The sequence below is a fragment of the Aotus nancymaae genome, unplaced genomic scaffold, assembly GCF_030222135.1.
Source record: "Aotus nancymaae isolate 86718 unplaced genomic scaffold, 86718_ANA_hifiasm-v0.15.2.pri h1tg000022l_1, whole genome shotgun sequence".
NCBI lineage: Eukaryota > Metazoa > Chordata > Mammalia > Primates > Aotidae > Aotus > Aotus nancymaae.
The window spans coordinates 44,055,856-44,078,979 of record NW_026988435.1 but is presented as its reverse complement, the minus strand read 5'-3'; the positions used below and the strand labels follow the sequence as shown (position 1 = coordinate 44,078,979).

Genomic DNA, 23,124 nt, shown 5'->3' with positions numbered 1-23,124 from the left:
CAGAACTGCACAACTTCATGGAAACTGAACAACTGGCTCTTGAATGTTGACTAGATAAACAATGAAATGAAGGCAGAAATAAAGACATTCTTCAAAACCAATGAGAATGAAGACACAATGTACCAGAATATCTGGGACACATTTAAAGCAGTGTCTAGAGGGAAATTTATAGCAATAAATGCCCACATGAGAAGCAAGGAAAGATCTAAAATTGACATTCTATCATCAAAATTGAAAGAGCTAGAGGTGCAAGATCAAAAAAACTCAAAAGCTAGCAGAAGACAAGAAATAACTAAGATCAGAGCAGAACTAAAGGAGATAGAGACACAAAAAACCCTTCAAAAAATCAATAAATCCAGGAGCTGGTTTTTTGGAAAGATCAACAAAATAGACCACTAGCCAGACTAATAAAAAAGAAAAGAGAGAATAATCAAATAGATGCAATAAAAAATGATAAAGGGGATATCACCACAAATTCCACAGAAATACAAACCACCGTCGGAGATTACTACAAATAACTATGCACATAAACCAGTAAACCTGGAAGAAACTGATAAATTCCTGGACACTTACACCCTCTAGAGCCTAAACCAGGAAGAAGTCGAAACCCTGAATAGACGAATAACAAGGGCTGAAGTTGAGGCAATAATAGCTTACCACCCAAAAAAAGCCCAGGTCCTGATGGGTTCACAGCTGAATTCTACCAGACATACAAAGAGGAGCTGGTACCACTCCTTCTGAAACTATTGTAAACAATCCAAAAAGAGGGAATCCTCTCCAAATCATTTTATGAGCCAACATCATCCTGATACCAAAACCCGGCAGAGACTCAACAAGAAAAGAAAACTTCAGGCCAATATCCATAATAAACATAGATGCAAAAATCTTCAATAAAATACTGGCAAACCGATTGCAACAGCACATCGAAAACCTTATCCAACACGATCAAGTAGGATTCATCCCGGGGATGCAAGTCTGGTTCAACATACGCAAGTCTACAAATATAATTCACCACATAAACAGAACCAAAGACAAAAACCACAGGATTATCTCAATAGATGCAGGGAAGGCCTTAACAAAATTCAACAGCGCTTTATGCTAAAAACTCTCAATAAACTAGGTATTGATGGAATGCATCTCAAAATAATAAAAGCTATTTACGACAAACCCACAGCCAATATCATACTGAATGGGCAAAAACTGGAAGCATTCCCTTTGAAATCTGGCACTAGACAAGGATGCCCTCTTTCACCACTCCTATTCAATGTAGTATTGGAAGTTCTAGCTAGAGCAATCAAGCAAGAAAGAAATAAAGGGTATTCAATTAGGAAAGGAGGAAGTCAAATTGTCTCTATTTGCAGACGATATGATTGTATATTTAGAAGACCTATTGTCTCAGCCCAAAATCTCCTTAAACTGATAAGCAAATTCAGCAAAGTCTCAGGATACACAATCAATGTGCAAAAGTCACAAGCATTTCTATACACCAATAACAGACTTAAAGAGAGCCAAATCAAGAACGAACTGCCTTTCACAATTGCTACAAAGAGAATAAAATACCTAGAAATACAGCTAACAAAGGATGTAAAGGACTTCTTCAAGGAGAACTACAAACCACTGCTCAACAAAACAAGAGAGGACAGAAACAGATGGCGAAACATCCCATGTTCATGGTTAGGAAGAATCAGTATTGTGAAAATGGCCATACTGCCCAAAATAATTTATAGATTCAACACTATCCCCATCAAGCTACCAAAGCCCTTCTTCACAGAGCTGGAAAAAAACACTTAAAACTTAATACGGAATCACAAGAGAGCCCACATAGCCAAGTCAATTCTAAGCAAAAAGAACAAAGCTGGAGGCATCACACTACCGGACTTGAAACTATACGACAAGCCTACAGTAATCAAAACAGCATGGTACTGGTACCAAAACAGAGATATAGACCAATGGAAGAGAACAGAGGCTTTGGAGGCAACACCACACATCTACAACTATCTGATCTTTGACAAACCTAACAAAAACAAGCAATGGGGAAAGGATTCCCCGTTTAATAAATGGTGTTGGGAAAACTGGCTAGCCATGTGCAGAAAACAGAAACTGGACCCCTTCTTGACACCTTACACTAATTAACTCCAGCTGGATTAAAGACTTAAACATAAGACCTAACACCATAAAAACCTTAGAAGAAAACCTAGGCAAAACCATTCAGGACATAGGCCTAGGCAAGGACTTCATGACTAAAACACCAAAAGCATTGGCAACAAAAGCCAAAATAGACAAATGGGATCTAATTAAACTCCAGAGCTTCTGCACAGCAAAAGAAACAATCATTAGAGTGAATTGGCAACCAACAGAATGGGAAAACATTTTTGCAACCTACCCATCTGACAAAGGACTTATATCCAAAATCTACAAAGAACTAAAACAGATTTACAAAAAAAAAAAAAAACCATTCAAACGTGGGCAAAAGATATGAACAGACACTTTTCAAAAGAAGACGTATATGATGCCAAGAAACATGAAAAAATGCTCATCATCACTGATCATTAGAGAAATGCAAATCAAAACTACATTGAGATACCATCTCATGCCAGTTAGAATGTGATCATTAAAAAATCTGGAGACAACAGATGCTAGAGTGGATGTGGAGAAATAGGAACACTTTTACACTGTTGGTGGGAGTATAAATTAGTTCAATCATTGTGGAAGACAGTGTGGCAATTCCTCCAGGACCTAGAAATAGAAATTCCATTTGACCCAGCAATCCTATTACTGGGTATATATCCAAAGGATTATAAATTGTTCTATTATAAGGACACATGCACACGTATGTTCATTGCAGCACTGTTTACAACAGCAGACTTGGAACCAACCCACATGCCCATCGATGATAGACTGGACAGGGAAAATGTGGCACATATACACCATGGAATACTATGCAGCCATAAAAAATGATTAATTCATGTCCTTCGTAGGGACATGGATGAACCTGGAAACCATCATTCTCAGCAAACTGACACAAGAACAGAAAATCAAACACCACATGTTCTCACTCAAAGGTGGGTGTTGAGCAATGAGAACACATGGACACAGGGAGAGGAGCATCACATACTGAGGTCTGTCGGGGGGGGACTAAGGGAGGGGCAAGGAAGGGTGGGGAGTTGGGAGGGATAATATGGGGAGAAATCCCAGATACAGGTGATGGGGAATGAGGCAGCAAACCACATTGTCATGTATGTACCTATGCAACAATCCTGCATGTTCTTTACATGTACCCCAGAAGCTAAAATGCAATTATATATATGCGTGTGTGTGTGTGTGTGGAGATATATATATATATATAACAAAACAAAGCAAAACAAAAACTCCTGCAACTAACTCAGTGTCTGCCCAAATGGCCGCCCAGTTTTGTGCTTGAAACCCAGGGCCCTGGTGGCATAGACGCCTGAGGGAATCTCCTGGTCTGTGGGTTCCAAAGACTGTGGAAAAGCATAGGATTTGGGCCAGAGTGCACCATTACTCATGGCTCAGTCCCTCACATCTTCCCTTGGCTAGGGGAGGGAGTTCCCCGACCTTTTGCGCTTTCTGGGTGAGGCAATGCCACACCCTGCTTCGGCTCACCCTCCATGGACTGTACCCACTGTCTAACCAGTCCCAGTGAGATGAGTTGGGTACTTCAGTTGGAAATGCAGAAATCACTCGCCTTCTGCACTGATCTCACTGGGAGCTGCAGACCAGAGCTGTTCCTATTTGGCCATCTTGCCAGCCACCGACAAAACTCTTATGTTTAATAAGACAGGGATTTATAACCCATCAGGAACATTTTCAAGTCACGGCACTTACTTTCACTTACTATACACACCATTGGTGGGAAGGGACATTTAAAAACCACTCACCTTTTCTCTCTCAATTTCTGAAGGGAGTTCAAAGCCTTTTGCTGCGAGAAATACCCAGCTAGACCTGAATTTCATGTTCCTGATTTCTTTACTTCCAAGTGCTTCTATGGTATTCTTGGCATCATCCTTCAGTCTGTGGGACAAAGGGGAAAGCATGTGAATATCTCAGGGAGATGTTCGTGAACATTTCAGGGAGTCGTGGACAGGAGGGGAGCTCTGCTCTGTGTATGTTACGCTGTGCGTCCTTGGACAGAGGTTTCTAAACACATGTATCTCCTGCTGCAGTGCATGACACACACTGGCGGCCAAGAGGCACACAGGCTTGTTGAAGACGTCACATTTCTAGTTAACCACAGGACATCCAGAGCCACTTCAGACCTCAATTTTGGGCACGGAATTCTACTTTTCAATTCTGGAAAGCCCTTGTGCTTTGGGTTGAATCAGGCTCACACTCAGCCAACACAATTTTCGGCTATTGCTCTGCCCCTTGCTTACTGACCACAGAATGAGGTGGAGAGGAGTTGCTGAAAGACAAAAGCAAATGTCAAAACCGCCTCCTTTTCATAACCAGAAAAGTCAGCATCATAAAGGAGAAAGAAATGTCAAACGGCACTGCCACTGCAAACAGTAAGATTTAGAGGAAGTGACAGGAGGGTAGAGAGGAGAGAAAACAAGTAAGTTTGGATTGTTCTGAGTGAGTTACTTCAGTTTTTCAAAGTATGTTCCAAGGAACCTCGGTTTGGTAAGATGCTCCATAAAGAAAGGAACCTGAGGTCAGAGAAACTTGGGAAATGTTGTGGTCAGCAGCCCTATCTGGGAAATTCACACCACCAACGAGCACTTTGAAGGTTCTTAGAAACTCTGCAGCAAAGACATAAGTTTACTTAGTAGGACACACTCTGAGAAGCACCGAGCTACACCCACCTCTAGTACAGTACCGGATGTGCATGTGTGTACTTCTTTATTACTTTCCTCTTTCTATAGGGAAATTATTTCCATTTCCTTTCACATTGCTGTAAGTATTAATGCCACCCTGGGTTTAGGATCTCTGCCCAGAGGTTAGTTTCTCTGTCCTAATTATGGTCAGCAGTGGCTTTGTCTTGATTCCTGGAAATACTCCTTTGATTTAGATCCTAGTACTTCTGTGCTCCACTGGTTAGTGATTTGATTTTATTTTTTTTAAAAGAAATGCAATCTATTTTGTCATGATTTTTATTCTTTTTCCTTAGAGAAGTACTTTGCTCCTGGACTTTCTGGTTGTCCCCGAGGATGCCACTGAGGGACCCTGGCATTTCCTGCCCCAGCTGGCTTCTCTTGCCCACCGCTGTGACAAATCCACACCCACTCACCTTGTGCTTCCGTCGTCGTACGTCACCATGAAGAGCAGGGACTTTGGAGGAGCACTCTGAATAAACTTTGTCATCGGTCCGGAGTTATCTGTTGGGCGATGCAAGTCAGTTTTAGGGTCTGCTGTTCACTGCCTTGGGCTCTGCCTTCTGTGTCCACTCTGAATCCTTGGGCTTCTAGCACTTGCTGCTCAACCCTGCAGATGGCGTGCTAGGGTTGAGCACTGGATGTGTAAACATTCACAGGGGTACCATGGGGACCATCTGGGGTGAGTGGCACAGCGTAGAAGGAATGGAACTATGCGGAACACTTGCAATAGGTATTCAGGGTGGTCGTGAAGGGGGTCAAGATAAGGAGCTGTTATGACCAACAAACAAGAGAAGTGGAGCCCCTGGTGGGAAAAAAACCTCCTTAGAAATTAGATCATAAAGATTCTATTAACCGAACTCTCAACAAGCAGCAGCCTGTGTGGAACAGGTGGAGTGTTCTCTGTGTTAACCCACAAACAGCCACATCCACACCATGACTGTTGAGCAGAGTGACCTTGCAATCACACCGATGTGTGCAGGAGAGAGACTCCCATAGAACTTAAATACAAGGGTTGTGGACTAGGGGCAGGTCTGTGCCAAGAGACTCACCTATGCCTCATAAAATAAAGGTAAAGCTCAAACCCTGTCACTCGCCACGGTGGCTCATTATTTACAATTCTGCTTAGGTTGGCTGCGGAGTACAACTGCGTCATTCTCACTCGGTGGATACAGGCATTTTCTATTCCTCGTCTTCACTATCTTTCAAAAAACTTGTTTTTGAAACTCTCAGTACAAATAAAAATGAGAGGATAGTATATCCTGACCAATTACTGTCATCAAGATTCAGTGCCCAGAAAGGACAGACCATTGAGAAAGACTGGGGGCCCGTGGGTTCCAGAAATGCTTGCCCTGGGCCCAGCAGAACACCGAGTCACCAGAAGCAATTGTGACAGCTTTTAAAGGAGGATGATATTTAGGGCAGGATGCTGGTGGCCTTATTTTACATATAATGTATTTGGCATTTTTTTAAAAAGGCTTTTTCTCTTTCTTATTATATCATGAAGGCTAAAAAGAGAAAAGCTGAGGAAAACTGTAATAGAAGAAAAGACATTTCTGGATGATGCCTTCAAATGGTCTATGAATTCAATTAGAGCTTAGGAGGATCTATATAAGACCACTCTGGATTACTCAGGGGAGCTGCTGGCAGTTTTCTAGTAGACAAAATTAAAAAATGGTTGGCATTTTTTCTTTGCACTTTTTAATCTTAATTTTATGTTTCAAATTCATTTGAATTTTAACAGAAAAACTTTTCTTACCGCCTTCATACATATCAAAACATCTTGTTGCTGTCACATTCCCAGTTACATCTGAAAATAAAATAAGTAGAATTTTAAAGGAAAGTTCACAGAACTGGGGCACACTTGTGGCACCAGGGCCTGGGGAAGGACATATTTCTTCCCTGTCTGTCTCCAGGAAGCACAACTCATGTGATGACCCAGCCTGCAGAGACAGGGCTGGCCCCTTGAGGAGAGTCCCCAAAACCAGGTGAGAGGAAAGTGCGGGAAGCTGTGCTAGAACTTTCTTCCAGTTTGCTTTGGGTTATACCTGATGGAACACTAACACCTCCCCCACCCACCTAGTCCCACAGAAATACCACACTCTTCACCCAGGCCTTCTTCCCGCAGAAACACCAGAGCCCCCTCACCCAGGCATACCCACCTCATCCCACAGAAACACCAGACCCCCTCAGCCAGGTTCACCTCCCTCTTCCCACAGAAACATCAGACTCCCCCCAACCCAGGCCCACCCCCGTCTTCCACAGAAACACTGGAACCCCTCAGCCAGGCCCACCCGCCTCTTTCCACAGAAACACCAGAGGCCCCTCAGCCAGGCCCACCTACCACTTCCCACAAACACCAGAGCCCCCTCACTCAGGCTCTTCTCTTTCCACAGAAACACCACAGCCCCCGCAGTCAGGCCCACTTGCCACATCTCACAGAAACACCAGAGCCCCCTGAACCAGGCCCACTCACAACATCCCACAGAAACACCAGAGCCCCTCAGCCAGGCCCACCTGCCATATCTCACAGAAAGACCAGAGCCCCCTGAACCAGGCCCACTCGCAACATCCCACAGAAACACCAGAGCCCCTCAGCCAGGCCCACTTGCCACATCTCACAGAAACACCAGAGCCCCCTGAACCAGGCCCACTCGCAACATCCCACAGAAACACCAGAGCCCCTCAGCCAGGCCCACTTGCCACATCTCACAGAAACACCAGAGCCCCCTGAACCAGGCCTACTCGCAACATCCCACAGAAACACCAGAGCCCCTCAGCCAGGCCCACCTGCCATATCTCACAGAAACACCAGAGCCCCCTGAACCAGGCTCACTCGCAACATCCCACAGAAACACCAGAGCCCCTCAGCCAGGCCCACTTGCCACATCTCACAGAAACACCAGAGCCCCCTGAACCAGGCCCACTCGCAACATCCCACAGAAACACCAGAGCGCCTGAAGTCAGGCCCACTTGCCACATCTCACAGAAACACCAGAGCCCCCTGAACCAGGCCCACTCGCAACATCCCACAGAAACACCAGAGCCCCTCAGCCAAGCCCACTTGCCACATCTCACAGAAACACCAGAGCCCCTCAGCCAGGCCCACCTGCCATATATCACAGAAACACCAGAGCCCCCTGAACCAGGCCTACTCACAACATCCCACAGAAACACCAGAGCCCCCACAGTCAGGCCCACCTGCCACATCTCACAGAAACACCAGAGCCCCCTGAACCAGGCCCACTCACAACATCCCACAGAAACACCAGAGACCCCACAGTCAGGCCCACTTGCCACATCCCACAGAAACACCAGAGCCCCTCAGCCAAGCCCACTTGCCACATCTCACAGAAACACCAGAGCCCCCTCAGCCCATTCACTTCCTACTTCACAGTCTCCTTCAGGGCTGTCCGACTAGGAGCATTTGATCTCTGCTTCCACAGCCCTGGCGTCATGGGGATATGCTGTCCACTCACTCTGAGGGACGTTGTAGGAAACCCTTTCCTTCTCTTCTGGGCCCCTCAACGGCAACTGTGACAGAGTTTTATTCGGGGCCTAAGAAAAAGGCCAAGTTTTGTTCCCTATGAGGCTGCTGTGGCTTTTATCACACAGAAGTATGAGCTGGCCTGTGGCGTCAGCCCCTGAGCAGACTCTGGGACTCTGGGGGCAAATGAGGCTCAGTCCCGGACCACAGGCTGCACCCCTTTGGTGGCTCTTCTGGTTTTAACCCTGCCTGTGGCCTATCCCTCCGTATTTTAGTCTATATTTAGTTTTCAGTTGTTAATTTGTTGTTAGAACCACAAATAATCTGTGAAGTGAGGGAGACTTGTAAAAATAATTGAATATATAATCTTAAAATGCATTAAAATATAAACCTAGACTAAACCATGTGCAAAAATCTTGAAAACCCAAGCTGTCTTTGAAAATCTGACCAGAGAGCTTTTAGAGAAGTTCAAAGAAAACGTTAAGTAACTTACAGTCGACAACGGCAATGTTTATTCCTCTGGCGACATTCCCCAGCTTTCCTCCCATGAGCCTGAAATGTAACTAAGCGTTAGTCAAGTACAAAGAAGCCTGCAGCTCTCCCTGCTCCACGAAGTCTCCACCTGGCCAAATGTCAGGCTCATCTGCTGTCCCCACCATTTCCCTGAAGGTCCGCACTGGCCTTGGTGCGGCTCCCGAGAACGCCACCCTGATGCCCACTCACACACATCTATTCCCAGTGTCTACAGACTCAGTCCCTTGGGGGATCTGGAGTCTCAGGGGACCTGGAAACTGCATTCGATCTTAACATTTAGACAGATGGCTGGGGGAAGAGAAATTAACATTTATTTAGCTGAGGCTCTTCACTGATGTACTTTATTTTTAATTTATTATTTATTTATTCACTGAGACAGGGTCTCGCTCTGTCACCCAGGCTGGAGTGCAGTGGTGCAATCTTGGCTCACTGCAACCTCCGCCTCCCAGGCTCAAGCAATCCTCCCATCATAGCCTCCCAAGTAGCTGGAAGTACAAGTGTGCACCATGACACCTGGCTAATTTTTAAAAATTTTTTGGAGAGACAGAATTTTGGCATGCTGCTCAGGCTGGTCTTGAACTCTTGGGCTCAAGCAATCTGGCTGCCTCAGCCTCCGAAAGTGCTGGGATTACAGACATGAGCCACCATGCCCCGCTATGTCACTTAATTTTTAACCTTTAAATTAGAGAACATGAAATGTCAAATTCAGAGGACTGTGTCCTAAAACAAGAGAGAGGAAATGACTTTCCTGGAGGTGGTAATTATGACTGAAGATCACAGAAATGGTGTGTGTGCATGTTCCCTTGGTCAAGTTTTAGAGTCAATGACATGTTAGCTTTATGAAAAGAATCTGGAAGTCTTCTTCCTTTTTCCATGCTTTGGAATAGCAAATATGGAACTTTAATATTCTGCTTTTGACAACTTTACCTAGCTCCCCCCATGAGTTTTCTAAGCTTAGTGCTTTTTGACAGTTTTAGAGAATATTCCGTAAGAACTTGAAAAGAGGCAGAAAGAAATTTCTGGTCATCTGAACCTACTCCCTCATAGAGAAAAGCAGAAAACATGAGGCAAGTTTTGTAGCTGTTGTTGTTGTTAAAGATCCGCTTGTACAGAGTAGAGACAAAATAAGATAGTCAAGAATTTCCCAGGCCAAGATCTAGGAGAAGACTAAATTTCAGGGTGGTAAGTCCAGCATTTAAAGCTACTTTTATCCAAGGACAATTTTCTGATTCCAGAACAAGTGTGTAAGGAAGGGAACAGTGCTTCTGACAACCACGTGAGCCAGGGGAACAGAAGCTGGAAGCTAGGGTTAGGGCCATGTTGAATCTCCCACATCTTATTTGGGCTGGGGTCACAGAGGGTTGAATCCTGAAAGTGAGAGGAAACCAGAAATAAATCAGAGCTTGTATAAACTTCAGCCTCGTTTTTAGTCAACTAGGTGGCCCAGAAAATCTTAAACATTTATTCAGGTCATCCAGTTCTGCTAAAGGTTCCAGGTCCCTGGGAGAAGCAAAGAAAACTCCTCAGAAGAAGATATCATCCCAGGCCTCAATTTGCTTAAAAAAACAGGTGCAGGATCAAATGAAACCTAACACGTGAGGAGGGAAGCCGGTGCACACAAGAGCCAATGGAACCGGGAGAAAACATCAGATAACGTTGACAAACTCACAGGCCCTCCACATGCTAGAGGTATTCAACTCAGACTTTAACTGTAATGTATTGCAGAACATGGTTGATAAGATTAAAAATTTCACAACTGAAAAGTACCAAAGCTGACTTGCTGATTTAGAAAAGGACCAGAATAAAGTTCTAAAACTAAGATAATATAGTCACCTAAAATCACTGGTCATTGGATGGGTTTAACAGCAGATTAGGCACAGTGGTGAGAGAATTAGTGAATGGAAAACAGCTCTGTCCACAATAAAGAGCAGAGACAAACAGATGGAAAATACAAACTAGACTGTAGGCTACAGAGAATATAGTAGTGATAAGGTCTAACATATGTTTCATAGAGAATCTCAGAAGAAGAGGAGAAAGTGAATGGGGCAGAAGATACAAGAGCAGAGAATTTGTTATATTTCATGAGGGACTTCAACACCTACATATTTAAGAAATTCAAAAAACTCCAAAGAAGATAAAACAACAAAAGACACACCAGGGTACAAACGCTGAAGAATCAAAGACAAGGAATCGCAAAAGTGATGGGGGTGGGGGGAATAGGCAGTTACTTTCACAGTAGCAACAATTAGACGGTCAGCTGACTTCTCAAGAGAAAAAAGAATAGAACCCAGAAGACAGTGGAATAGTACCTTGAATGTGCTGAAAGAAAATAACAGCCAACACAGCCTGCAAAAGTATTTTTCAGGAATGAAGATGAAATAAAGATATTTCAGAGAGATAAAAACTGGAAGAATTCACGATGAGCAGACCACGTAGCAGCGTTTGCTCTGTATCTTGTGCTGCAATAAACCTCACCTCTAAGTATAACCTCTTATTGGATCTTAGGAGTTTTTCTAGAATATCACCGAGTTTGAGGCTGGTTGTGAGAACCCCTCTTTTAAAAAAAACACTCAAAAGAAATGTACGCACATGTGCACCAAGAGATATAAACAGCACTGGTCCTAATAACCCCAAACTGGGAATGACCCACATGTCATTCAGCAACAGAATGGATAAACTGTAGCATATTCATGCAATGCAGTGTGACACAGCAATAAACATCTAAGAACAATAGCTACGTCCAACATCAAGGATAAATCTCACACACATAACATTAAGCAAAAAAGCCAGACGCAAAAGAGTATTTGGTTCATGATTCTGTTTATACAAAGTCCAAAACAGACAAAATTAAACAAGTGTTTAATTAAATAACAGTATTTTGCAATGCATGCTTGGGCAGTAAAACTGCCAAGAAGAGCAGGGAAATGATCACCGTCAAAGCCAAAATCCAGGGCACTGGGCAGGAAGGAAAGAGGAAGATGCATTTGGGAAGGGGCGCACAGAGGGCTAATGGAGTGCTAGGGATAGTCTATTTCTTAGCAAGGATGTTGGCTATACAAGCGTTCGCTTTATCATAATTAATTACAAAATGATATATCCATAAGGTCGTTCACTGCAGCATTATTGGTAATACCAAAAGATATCAAACATCAGAAATGCCTGTCAGTGCAGAACTGGTTGAATAAAGTATGACACATCCATGCTATGGAATACCATGCATCAATAAAGGAAATGAGGAAAAGCCTTATGTATTGATATGGAGTAATCTCTATTAACCATTAAGTGAAGAAAGCCAAGGGCAAAACTGAGTTTAGAGTTTACCACCTTTTAAGTAAGAAGGCATATATATGTATGTGTATATAGGTGCGTATATGTGCATATATGTATACATACACGTACACACACATATTCATACACACATATACATATATTCACATGTATACATGCATATATATGTATATAAAAATATACTCCAAAGTATGTATGTATTAATTATAGATACAGCTTATTTTTGCCTTTAAAAAATACTAGAAGAATAAATAAAAAACTAATTAAAAAACCGAGATGGGAACAGGAGATGGGAGAAAAAGTGGAGAATATAGGGAAGATTCCTCTGAGCCTCCTTTTTGGGACATATAATGTTCAAACATAATGTTGATATAAATATACATTCAAAAATTAAATGAAACCCAAAGAAAAACAGACAAACCTAGAATTAAAAGCAAATGGAAATTAATCCAACTGTAACGTAACTATAGGGAAAATAATTATTTCATATGACTTTGGTCATTGCTATGAGTTGAATGTTTGTCACCTCTCAAACTCATGTGGATATTTAATTGCTATTGTAACAGTATTAAGAGGTGGGAACTTTAGGAGGTGATCAAGCAATGAGGGCTCTCCTCTCATGAATGGATTAATGCCACTATCACAGGAGTGGGTGAGTTCCTTATAAAAGGACAACTTCAGTCCCCTTTCGCCTCTCTCTCTTTCTGCTGGAGCTGGGATACCCTTCTACTTTTCCTACCTTGGACATGAGAACTCCAGGCTCTCCAGCCTTTGGACTCCACGACTGACACCAGTAGACCCCTCATCTCCTACTGATTCTCAAACTGAGAATTACACCACCTGCCTGTCTGGTTCTGAGGCTTTAATACTTGGACAGAGTCATGTTACCAGCATCCCAGGGTCTCCAGCTTGCATGGGACTTCTTGGCCTCCATAATTGGATGAGCCCATTTCCCTAATAGATAAATCCACTCTTTCCTTTCTCTTCCTACCTCCCACCACCATTGGCTCTGTCTCTCTGGAGAACTTTGATTAATATAGATATCTGACTCGTTATATCCTTAATAAAATATTTTTAAATCTAAAAGAAACAGCAAACAACATTTTAAAACTTCACTTAGTAATTGTATTGTTAGTAGTACTGGTATTGTAATTTGAAGGCAAAGGTTAACAGTACTAGGAACCAAGATTTTCAGTGTGAGAGAAGAGTTAAAATGTAAAATCAAAAAACTTAAGAGGGTGAGACTCCTGCACTGCTGAATTTGAATTGTAAATAATAATGTAAATTTGTGACTCAGAAACAAAGGCATTGCTTGGTTCTGTCCACTAAAAGTGCTTAGGAGGAACACTATCCAGGGGCCATGAGTGTCTAGATCTGTTTCCAAATACCACGTCCCATTAAAGAACTGTCTCTTTAGAGAAATGGCTGATTTCAGTCAGAACAAAGAAAGACTCTGCTGAGCTTAGCTGTGCTATAAATCAAGGAAGCACTAAAAAACAAAAGGGGGTCACTCAAGAAGAAACAGATAAGTAGTGCTACGCTTATTACATAAATTAAATTTGTAGTTAAAAACCTCAAAATGAACCCCTCCAAGCTAGAATGGCTTTGTTGGGAAATCACACCAAATATTTAAAGAAGAAATAATATCAATCTTATGGATTTTCCCAAAATATTGAAAAAGTATCAGGTGTGGACTGCAAAGAGGAACAACACCTGCTTTGATCCACGAAGGTGAGGATCATAAAACAAAACTAACAAACTATCAGCTGAATTTTCATGTTCCCATGACTTTGAAGGGCTTTGCCACATATTCAGAGTAAAGTAGTCTAACTTTGAACTGTTCAGAGCCCACCTGGCCCTGCACACCCCATGCCCCCACGTCCCCCACACACCTTTCCCTGCATCACTACTAATCCCTACTCAGATCACAGAGCAGTTGTCTATCATCACCAGAGAACCCACAGGGCTGTGCTCAGTTCAGATTTAAATCCTAAGTATAACTGCAGTCAAATGAACCGTTAAACCACTCAACACAGGACACACACAGCCATTAGAGACAATCAGCTCCTTCCCTGATGAATACAGCGGAGCTTTCTCATTTCCGTTTGGATGCTCTCAGTCTTTTGCCTCAGACCAAGGACATATCTATGGTTCTCTCCTGTAGGCAGAAGTGCTGCTCGGTCAGCCTCAGGGAAGGGAATAGCTTTGTTTTCCTTCTAAACGCTGGCACTTACAGGTTGTCCTCAAAGCAGATTTTGGCGTACTTGTTTTTGCCACCTCCACTGAGTAACCGGTAGGCATAGGTGTCAGATGGGCAGGGAGTCCAGTGGTCACATTTTTGTCTTTTGGGGGCTGGGGCTGTAATGAATAAGAAAGAATATAGCCGTTAACATCCCATAGTGATTTACGGATGCACCTGCTGCTTGGCGGAGAGCACCAGCACTTCATATCAGAAACTCCAAGCAGCGGTAGGAAAACCTGATAGGTAGGATTTCCAAACTTCACTGGGAATTCCCCTAAAGACACAAAGCTAACTTAATCTGATTCTATTTTAAAGTGACAAATAAGCAAAGAGGGAGAGGGATATTGAGTAGGCGTAACAATTTTAAAAGGGTTGGGTATCACTGCCTATGGCAGCCCATTATGACATTCTTGGTGGGCAATTTAATTTACATTACAATAAAAGAAAGATCACAGGGGTCTAAGAGTGCTGGTGAGCCAAGAGAGCCCTCTGTGGAGCATCTATAAAGCTTCTGCATCTACACAGCCTTCGACACCTTAAATACACATCACACAACATGCCACATACAACATAAACACACACACCATACATACCATACACACACCACATACTCAACACACTGACACCCACACCACACATGCAGACACATACACCACATGATGTACCTCACACACACACACCATACACAGCACACATTCACACACATCATACAACATGCTGCACACCTCACACACACATCATGTGCTCACCACACACACATGCACACCATACCATATAGACACACACATCACACATGTACACACACATACAACACCACTCCCACACACTCATACACACAACATACCACACACAAACACATACACTCTATATCATACACATGACCACCACAGTTGACCCACTCTCCTTTCACTTGCGTGTGAGAAACATCTTTTAACCCAGGATGCTATGATGTCAGACCCTGGAGATGTCTCTCCTAGCATCAGCATCCTTATTTCACAGGGGTCAGCAATTTGGGAGGATTGAGGCTGGAATGTGAGGAGCCACCTGGCCCTGCACACCCCTGAGGCTTCCATCTGCCCACATCCCCCCGACATCTTTCACTGCACCACTACTGATCCCTACACTCAGATCCCAGAGTAGTTGTCTATCATTACCCACGAACCCACAGGGCTGTGCTCAATTCAGATTTAAATCCTAAGTCTACAGAAAGGAATTCAGAAAGCACTCTCTCACCTTAGGTTTGAGTAGAAACTTGGCTCTCTATTTTATGAATTATAGTACTCTTAGCACCTTAAGCTAAGAAGTATAGTCAGCAAAATGGTAGATCATACATAAACATCACAAGTAAAGAATCAAAGCATACCACTATAGACAATCATATAATCACAAACAAAGACAGCAAGACAGGAAGAAAGGAACAAAGGATGTCTTGTAAAACAACCAGAAAACAATTAACAAAATGGAAGTAGTAAAGCCTTGTCTATCAATAATTACCATAAATGTAAATGAAATAAATTCCCTAATCAAAAGACATAGATTAGCTAGATGGATTTAAAAACAAACACAAAAAACAAGACTCAACTATATGTTGCCTATAAGAGACTCACTTTACCTTTTAAAAAAACCATATAGATTGAAAGTAAAAGGATGGAAAAAAACATTCCATGCAAATGGAAACCAAAAGAGAGCAGGGCCGGCTATATTTATATCAGTTTAAATAGACTTTAAGTCAAACTTTTACAAAGACAAAGATGATAATTACATGATAATAAAGGAATGAGTTTATCAAGAAGACATAACAATTATAAATATATATGCACCCAACATCAGAACACCTAAATATATAAAGCAAAAATTAAGAGATCTGAAGGCAGGAATAAACTGTAATACAATAATAGTAGTGAATGCCAATACCCCACTTTCAATGTTGAACAGATCAGTCAGGCAGAACATTCTTTAAAAATTAAATTTTGTCTTAGTCTATTCAGGCTGTTTTAAAAAAATACCTTAGGCTGGATAATTTGTAAATCACACAAATTTGTTTCTTAAACAACTTCAACAACTTCTTCTCCTCCTCCTCCTCCTCCTCTTTTTTCTTCGAAGTCTCACTCTGTCACCCAACTGTAGTGTAGTGGTGTGATCTCAGCTCACTGCAACCTCCACCTCCCAGGTTCAAGTGATTCTCCTGCCTCAATCTCCCAAGTAGCTGGGACTACAGGCATGCACCACCATGCTTTGTATTTTTAGTAGAGATGGGGTTTCACCATGTTGGCCAGGCTGGTCTTGAACTCCTAACCCCAGGTGATCTACCCACCTCAGCCTCCCAAAGTGCTGTAATTACAATTGTGAGCCACCATGCCCAACGTATTTCTTAAACTCCTAGAGGCTGGGAAATCTAAGGTCAGGTGCCAGTAGATGCAGTGTCTGATAAGGGCCCATTCTCATAGATTGCACCTTGATGCTGTGTCCTGACATGGTGGAAAGGAGCAAACATTCACCTTTCGATCTCTTTTATAAGGGTGCTAATACCATTCATAGGGGATCTAATCTCATTCATAAATCTTCATGTCTTAATTTCCACAAAGTCCTACTTCTTAATACTATCAGATTAGTAATGAGGTTTCAACATACAAATACTGTTAGGATACCAACACTCAGCATAGAAAGCATAGGAGACTTGAATTGCAGTTTACACCAAATGGACCTAATAGACATATACAGAGCATTCCATCCAGCAGCAACAGAATATCCATTCTTCTCAAGCACACATGGAATGTCTTCCAGGACAGGCTTAGCTCTCTATTCTAGGCCACAAAACAAAACTTAATAAAGGTAAGAAGACTGAAATTGCATCAAGTATCTTTTCCTATTACCATGGTATGAAACTAGAAATTAATAATAGGAGTATATTAGGCCATTATTCCATTGCTTTAAAGAAATACTTGAAACTGAGTAATTTATAAATAAAAGAGATTTAACTGGCTCATTGTTCTGCAAGCTGTACAGGAAGCACAGTGCTAGCATCTGCTTAGCTTCTGGGGAGGCATCAGGAAACGTACAATCATAGTGAAAGGCAAAGGGGGTTCATGGCCAAAGCAGGAGCAAAAGAGAGTGAGGGTGAGAGGAGGTGTCATACATTTTTAAACAACCAGACCTCATGAGAACTCACTATCATGAGCACTGCATCAACGGGATGGTGATAAACCATTCATGAGAAATCCACTCCCATGATCCAATCAACTCTCACCATGCTCCACCTCCAACAACGGGGATTAAAATTTGATGTGGGATTTTTTGGGGATACAAATCCAAATCATATCATTTTGTCCCTGGTCCCCCAAATATCTTGTCCTTCTCACATTGTAAAATACAATCATGCCTTCCCAATAGTCCCCCAGAGTCCAAAATCATTCCAGCATTCACTCAAAAGTCCAAAGTCCCAAGTCTCATCTGAGACAAGGCAAATATGTTCCACCTACAAGCCCATAAAATCACAAACAAGTTATTTACTTCCAGGATACAATGGGGATACAAGCATTGGGTAAATATTCTCATCCCAAAAGGGAAAAAATCAGCCAAAAGAAAGACTATAGGCCCTACACAAGTCCAAAACCCAGCAAATCTTAAAGCCCCAAAATAAATTTCCTTCGACTCCATGTCTCACATCGAGGGTACACTGGTGTGAGGGGTGGACTCTCAAAGACTTGGGCAGCTAGCCCCACCCCAGTGGCTTTGCAAGGCTCAGTCCCTAAGGCTGCTCTCACACACTGGCATTAAGTTTTTGTGGCTTTTCCATGCAGAGGGTACAAGCTGCCAGGATCTACCACTCTGGGGTCTGGAGGATGGTGGGCCATCCACTTCCCACAGCTCCACTAGGCAGTACTCCAGTGGGGACTCTGCACACGGACTCAAATCCCACATTTCCCCCTTGCACTGTCAGAGTAGAGTTTCTGTCTCTTCAGCAGGTTCTGCTTGAGCACTCTCAACACGTGCTACCACAGCTGAGGACCACGGGCCATGCCTTCTGAACACGTGCTACCACAGCTGAGGACCACGGGCCATGCCTTCTGAACACGTGCTACCGCAGCTGAGGACCACGGGCCATGCCTTCTGAACACGTGCTACCGCAGCTGAGGACCAGGGGCCATGCCTTCTGAACACGTGCTACCGCAGCTGAGGACCACGGGCCATGCCTTCTGAACACGTGCTACCGCAGCTGAGGACCACGGGCCATGCCTTCTGAACACGTGCTACCGCAGCTGAGGACCACGGGCCATGCCTTCTGAACACGTGCTACCGCAGCTGAGGACCACGGGCCATGCCTTCTCAACACGTGCTACCGCAGCTGAGGACCACGGGCCATGCCTTCTGAACACGTGCTACCGCAGCTGAGGACCATGGGCCATGCCTTCTCAACACGTGCTACCGCAGCTGAGGACCACGGGCCATGCCTTCTCAACACGTGCTACCGCAGCTGAGGACCACGGGCCATGCCTTCTGAACACGTGCTACCGCAGCTGAGGACCACGGGCCATGCCTTCTCAACACGTGCTACCGCAGCTGAGGACCAGGGGCCATGCCTTCTGAACACGTGCTACCGCAGCTGAGGACCACGGGCCATGCCTTCTGAACACGTGCTACCGCAGCTGAGGACCACGGGCCATGCCTTCTGAACACGTGCTACCGCAGCTGAGGACCACGGGCCATGCCTTCTCAACACGTGCTACCGCAGCTGAGGACCACGGGCCATGCCTTCTGAACACGTGCTACCGCAGCTGAGGACCACGGGCCATGCCTTCTGAACACGTGCTACCGCAGCTGAGGACCACGGGCCATGCCTTCTGAACACGTGCTACCGCAGCTGAGGACCACGGGCCATGCCTTCTCAACACGTGCTACCGCAGCTGAGGACCACGGGCCATGCCTTCTCAACACGTGCTACCGCAGCTGAGGACCACGGGCCATGCCTTCTCAACACGTGCTACTGCAGCTGAGGACCACGGGCCATGCCTTCTGAACACGTGCTACCGCAGCTGAGGACCAGGGGCCATGCCTTCTGAACACGTGCTACCGCAGCTGAGGACCACGGGCCATGCCTTCTGAACACGTGCTACCGCAGCTGAGGACCACGGGCCATGCCTTCTGAACACGTGCTACCGCAGCTGAGGACCACGGGCCATGCCTTCTGAACACGTGCTACCGCAGCTGAGGACCACGGGCCATGCCTTCTGAACACGTGCTACCGCAGCTGAGGACCACGGGCCATGCCTTCTCAACACGTGCTACCGCAGCTGAGGACCACGGGCCATGCCTTCTGAACACGTGCTACCGCAGCTGAGGACCACGGGCCATGCCTTCTCAACACGTGCTACCGCAGCTGAGGACCACGGGCCATGCCTTCTGAACACGTGCTACCGCAGCTGAGGACCACGGGCCATGCCTTCTGAACACGTGCTACCGCAGCTGAGGACCACGGGCCATGCCTTCTGAACACGTGCTACCGCAGCTGAGGACCACGGGCCATGCCTTCTGAACACGTGCTACCGCAGCTGAGGACCACGGGCCATGCCTTCTCAACACGTGCTACCGCAGCTGAGGACCATGGGCCATGCCTTCTGAACACGTGCTACTCCAGCTCTGGCCAACTTCTACCAGTTTCCTTCCTATTGATCCTAGTTTTTTAAACAAGAAAGGACCATGGGATTTTATCTTATTTAATTTCTGCAGAACAAATGTTCAAAGTAATAGATGAGTGAAAAGAAGGGGAAAAACCCTACATATTTTCACTCTCGGGAATCTTCACTGTTTTACTTTTTGGTATATTTCCTTCCAGATTTTTCTATGCATGCAGAAAGCATCTGCAAAGTTAGAAAGCACTAGATAAACATATTTAAACTATGTTATATTACTCAAATTTTCAAATAATTTACCTAATTTTTTTGTCAACCTCTAGATACCTAATTTTAAAGCAAGTGTCCAATTGCTCGTATGAAAATGTGCTATAAATACACTATTTTTCCAGTGTTTCTAGATTTTTGTACACTCTGTATTTAGTTCTTTTTTTTTTCAATTTAATAATTATGCCCATTACTTAGGTATTTGCCTGAAAACACACTGAATATAGCACTTGAAAATGTAACTAACAGTTTAAAAGTAGGTGTGTCCTGGCTCCCAACTTTGCAGACACCCTCTGTATGGATACTCAATTCAGAGAGAAGACACAAATGGGAATACACAGGAATCCTCCCTGGAGCCCACGCTCCCTCTTAGGGTAATGACCAGTTCCCTTCGCCAGCTCACAGACCTGCTTGCTTTCCCATGGGCAGTGCTGTTCTCAGCACGACTGCTCCACGGCTCGTTGAACCAGGCCCTGCTCTCAGAGATTTAGGGATTGTGCCTCAGAGACACTTCCAGGTCCCCTTGTCATCATCAGGACGCTGCAGGGAGCATACTGGATACAGAATCCTCTCAACTGGAGGACGAAGAGGACTCGCGCCTCTACACAGATGTGCTGTGCCTGCTGACCGGTATGCTACGCTTACTCACAGAGGTGGAAGGCATGCCACATCCATGGCCCTGATGGTTCTTAAAAGACAAGACCACCTCTGTATCTCTAAGGGTACAGTCATTAGGACGACAGCATGGCAGCAGCTTAGCCAAGAGGTGGCGAGGGAAGATTGAAAAGGTCGTTTTACTTTGTGTAAGGCCAGTCGAACCATTACAAAGTGGGCAAATAGGGTCTAAAGACACCACAGAGGAGGCAAAGAGAAGATTCCCGCCACGATGATATGAAACTAGAAATTAATAACAGGAGTAGTTCCAGGAAATCCACCAATATGTAGAAATGTAACATGATCCTGAACAACGAATGGGTCAGCGGAGAAATTAAAAGGGAAATTTAAAAATATCCTAAGACAAATGGAAATGGGAACACGAGGTGAATAAGGCGGTGTCTCTTTGCGACTAAACTGGTGTAAATATCTGGTTCTCATATTTCTCCAGCCTCTACCAACCTTGGGATGATTCTGGCTCCTGTGCAAGTCACATGCTCTGGTCAATAAGCCTCAAAAGCAATATAGAAAGCAGAGAAATGTTAAACCTAAATTCAAAGTTGAACCTTTAACCAACGAGGCGGGAGAGGATAATAAAGCCAAGGAGTATTGCTTTCCAGAAATGCTGCCAAGATTTATAAAATAAGCCGTGTTTTGTGATTTAGCTAAGGGCTCTGCCTGCAAACATATTGAATAACAGTTTTGACCTAAAAAAATGCATTTTTCATTCTAAAAATAGCAGTAAATGCTTTCCGGGTAAAGTTTATTTTAGATGCATTAAATGTTTCTTTTAAAAGCACCGTGAGGCTGAAGGGCCCCAGGGCACCTGGGCCTTCCTCCCACCTGACATCTTCATTCCTTGTTTCCCGGCTTTCCGTGGCTCTGGCACCAGCAGGCACTGGGAGCCCTCACAGTGATGAAAGGGCACCAGGCCTGGCCTCGATCCCATGACAGATTCCTCAGGCAAGGACAGCAGCTTCTAAACTTAGGTGGAGGGAAAGGAGGAGCTTGGGTGAGAAGTGCCCGGCTGGAGAACAGTGAGCTGGGTTCTAGTCTAACTTGTCCTGTTCTTCCTCCTGCCCCAGGGGCTGGGGCTCAGGGTGCACGGGCCTGCGCAGGCTTGCCTAGCACTCTCACCCTCAGACCCAGGACACTCACCCAAAGGGCCGATGCTGGAGTCTCTAGCAGGGTCATCATGGGGGTCCCATAGGGATGCTCTCCCCAGGGACTCCTCCTATGGGGTCAGCAGCAGAACGGGCAGGTCCCCACGCCGGGGCCTGGCAGTCCATCAGCCAGGAACATGGCCTCCTCCCCAGCTTCCGGACTTGTAGCCCCTGGCACTCTCCAAGTGAGAGTCCTGTTTCGTGTGGACATGTGCGGGCGGGTTTTGCAGAAGGGAGGCGTTTGATGTTCCTCATATCCTCCAGGGAGTATGTGGCTTTAGTGACTAAGGGTGACACACAGACGGGTGTTTGTGTTTCCTCAGAGGGCCTGGGAATGGGTGGGGAACCCATGTGTCATTAAAAAAACAACTCAGCCGGCTTTCAAGGCCCTCCATCCATTTCCTAGAGGTGTGAAATGTCACCACACGAATGAAGAGGACCATGTTCCTAACTCACGGGGTAGGGTTGCACGGTTGGAGAGTGGACACATCTCCTGGGAAAACACAGCTCTTTCCAAACCTGCCCAGGGAACCACGTCAGGTCTTCAGCGCCTTTCCTCAAACTCCTTCCCCAAACAATGAAAAGGTAAAGTTCCCGCGGTTTATGTAGAAGCCAATGTCCCAGCCAGGGAGGACGGTGGCCTTCTGTTTAGCTTCCTGTTTTTTATGCCTCCTGAAAAACTGGTTTGTTTAAGACTGAAAGCCCCCACCAGCGACACCATTCCCTAGGATGTGGTCGGCCTTCTGCTGTCAGTTTCAGTTTGAGCAATTCCTCTCCTGCCGAGGGAAATCCACCTTACTCCTCATCCTTACGTGCAACTTCTGATCTATAACACAGTGGCTGCTTTACTCAGCTCTGAAAGTAGCAACGCCAACGAGGTCCTAGTGATGGAGCTCGCACAGCCTCGAGTTTGGGCTCTCCTGGTGGCTTTGCCCAGATGTGATGTAACCACGGAATGTGTAGACTGGGACTTGGAAGGGTGGAGAGGAGGTTTTATGAAATTTAGACACAAATCACAAAGAACTTT

At 44.7% G+C, this 23,124-nt stretch overlaps 1 protein-coding gene across 1 annotated transcript in view; it reads right to left on the bottom strand.

Moving 5' to 3' along the window:
• FAM3B (FAM3 metabolism regulating signaling molecule B) overlaps nt 1-23,124 on the bottom strand; it is a 51,260-nt gene that overhangs the window by 11,292 nt on the left and 16,844 nt on the right. The window contains exons 3-7 of the mRNA XM_064380166.1: nt 14,376-14,499; nt 8,813-8,871; nt 6,592-6,642; nt 5,249-5,336; nt 3,900-4,032 (exon numbers count right to left, since the gene is read on the bottom strand). Of these exons, the coding sequence (XP_064236236.1) occupies nt 3,900-4,032; nt 5,249-5,336; nt 6,592-6,642; nt 8,813-8,871; nt 14,376-14,499 (455 nt within the window). The remainder of the gene's footprint in view (nt 1-3,899; nt 4,033-5,248; nt 5,337-6,591; nt 6,643-8,812; nt 8,872-14,375; nt 14,500-23,124) is intronic.